General features: G+C 35.1%; 1 protein-coding gene across 1 annotated transcript; it reads right to left on the bottom strand.

The window, feature by feature from the left end:
- Window positions 1-667: 667 nt before the first annotated feature.
- Window positions 668-1,816, bottom strand: LOC125819391 (uncharacterized). Its single transcript, XM_049498827.1, has 2 exons — window positions 1,558-1,816; window positions 668-1,458 (listed from the first exon to the last, which is right to left on the bottom strand). The coding sequence occupies exons 1-2, from the start codon at window positions 1,814-1,816 to the stop codon at window positions 668-670; spliced, it is 1,050 nt and encodes a 349-aa protein (XP_049354784.1).
- Between the last annotated feature and the right edge of the window lie 780 nt (window positions 1,817-2,596).

Raw genomic sequence — 2,596 nt, 5'->3', positions numbered from 1 at the left:
TTAGGTGGTCTGGTACACCAGAGGCGACGAGGAGCATGTTGGTACACCAGAGGCAGTGAGGAATTTTCTGCCCTTCTGGTACGCCGGAGTGGATGGAGAGCATAGGGGGGTTCCTGGTGGTTCGCAGGAGTCATCGATGGTACGAAAAAAGGAAGACAATGAAGAGGGAAATGAGGCTGGTGAGGGGCAAGGAGCTGGTGCGACGGCTTATGATTTTTGGATTTATGGAGGTTGGAGGAGGAGGAGGTAAGAAAATGGTGAAAGTGTGCAAAGAAGATGGAGACAGATGAGGGAGAGAGTATTTGTGGTCTCGCCGGCAAGAGGAGTGGTGGCAGCGGCAACTTTCTTCGGCGATTGGGCCATTTCACGGTGAAAACGGTAGATGCTTTAAGGAGACCCAAAATTTTAATTCAAAAGAATAAATTTTAATTTTAATTTTGTAAAATTTGCATAATAACGTTTTGATTTTTTGTCCAAAAAGAAATTATTATAAAAATAAACAATGATGTAGCAAAATTTATCTGACATGAAATGTGACATCAACGCGATTGAGATTCATGATGAGTAGAAAGGGATCAACAGGTTGAGTTTAAATGAGTTTGGGGGTTCAGATGATAAGGGGGTAAGTAGAAGGATTCACAATACAAACGGGTACAAGTACAAGGGTCTACCAGACCATTTTGCCTTTTTCCGATGAACTAGAAAATGAATTAACTGGATTCAAGCAAGCTACTCCATGAAACAAATCACTTGTCACCTCATTGAAATGATCATTAAGTTCTTGAAGTTGCCAATCAATAATCTTATAAAATACTTCCACAGGAAAATTATGTAAAATAGTATGATCAACAATTTTACGTCGTGATCTTCCAGAGTTAGCATAGGGCTCATCAAAATTGGGTATCAAGATGTCATGTTTGATATAAAACATAGATATTTTGTTGATAAGTGTCTCCAATCCATCATCTCTTAGTTTTTGAAGCCTTTTTTTGGCTACTTCAACAAGTATCATTGCGTTTGCAATATCTTGTTCCTTTTTGTGTAGTGATATATTAAGATCATAAGTGATTCCCAAACTATCTTTCATCAAATGTAACATGAAAGCAACCTCATAAGTTTGAAAACTTCTAAGATATCCTGATGCTTTAGCTCTTTCATCTAAAGTATTTGCATCTTCAACAAGAATATCAAGTACATCAATAATAGAGTCAAACAAAAGTATAAAGTTTTGAAATGCTTTGTAGTGAGATACCAAACGAGTATCATCGGCTCTAATAAGACCAAGTTCTTGATTCATGCCTCTACCTATTTTTATTTCATCCATATCTAATGCCTTTTGAAAATTATCTTTTTGAGATTGTCGTAATTCATCCATTCGTTTAAAAGAAGCTCCCAACACATTCAAAATATTTGAAACCAATAACACAAGTTCTCCCACTTGAACGCATTTTTTTGAAACTACGACAAGAGTTAGTTGAAGTTGATGAGCAAAACAACGAATGGGAGGAGCTGATTTATTTTATTTCATAATCAACATTTTAAGACCATTGATACCACCTTGCATATTGCTAGCTCCATCATAACACTGTCCGCGTACATAAGATAAACTTAATGAATGTTGAGCAAACACATTAACAATTGTTTTCTTCAGAGATAAAGCACTAGTATCTTTATCATGAATAAGTCCAGTAAATGCTTGCACTACAAATCTTTTTTTATCAACATATCGTAAAACAATAGCCATTTGGTCCTTACATGACACATCAAAAAATTCATCAACTAATAGAGCAAAATAATCACCATTTAGATCCTCCATTATAGACTTCAATGTTTCTATCTTACATGCATTCACACGTTCTTTTTGAATATCTGTAGAAGTCAATTTATTATTTCTTGGAGCATTTTCTAATACGAAAGGTTTGATGTTTTCACACCTATCTCTGTACGAGGAAAGAACTTTAACAAACTTACCTTTGTTCAATGGTTATTCACTTTCATCGTGACCGCAGAGTGGCAATCCTTGATTCAAGAGAAGTCTTATCACATCAATTGAAGTATTTAAGCGAGTCCAATATTCAAGCTTAATCTGATCAAATTGCCTATCTAATGCAGCACGAATGGACTGTCGTTGTTGCATTAGATCATCACATTTTCTCTTTGCTTGATTATGAACGCTAGTCAGTCCACCAACATGTTCGTCAAGCTTACTTTTTATGTGCCAATTGTTAAATCCTTTTGTTGAAAATACTTCACCTCCACCTTGATGAATATTATTGCCTTTAAATAAATAACAAGGTAAACAATATGTTGCATCTGCACTGTCACTATACTCTAACCAATCATACACTTTATACCAATCATAGTTGAAACAACGCATTGACTTAGCAATATATGATTGAGGGTATTATGTAATATTTGGTCAACAAGGATCAAGTTAAAGATATGCCCTTCTTATTTCATCACGAAGATTTGGATCATGATTTAAAATTGAAGTTCTTTTTGCTGGATCAACTTCTAGAGTATTTAAATAAATGCTTTGTTTTTTAGAAGAATGTGACAACATCTCTAATTGATCTACCGTTGTTTCTTTATTTGG

The sequence above is a fragment of the Solanum verrucosum genome, unplaced genomic scaffold, assembly GCF_900185275.1.
Source record: "Solanum verrucosum unplaced genomic scaffold, falcon-dt-bn FXZP01000244.1, whole genome shotgun sequence".
In the NCBI taxonomy this organism is placed as follows: domain Eukaryota; kingdom Viridiplantae; phylum Streptophyta; class Magnoliopsida; order Solanales; family Solanaceae; genus Solanum; species Solanum verrucosum.
The sequence above is the reverse complement of the archived record's forward strand: the minus strand, read 5'-3'. Positions and strand labels throughout refer to the sequence as shown.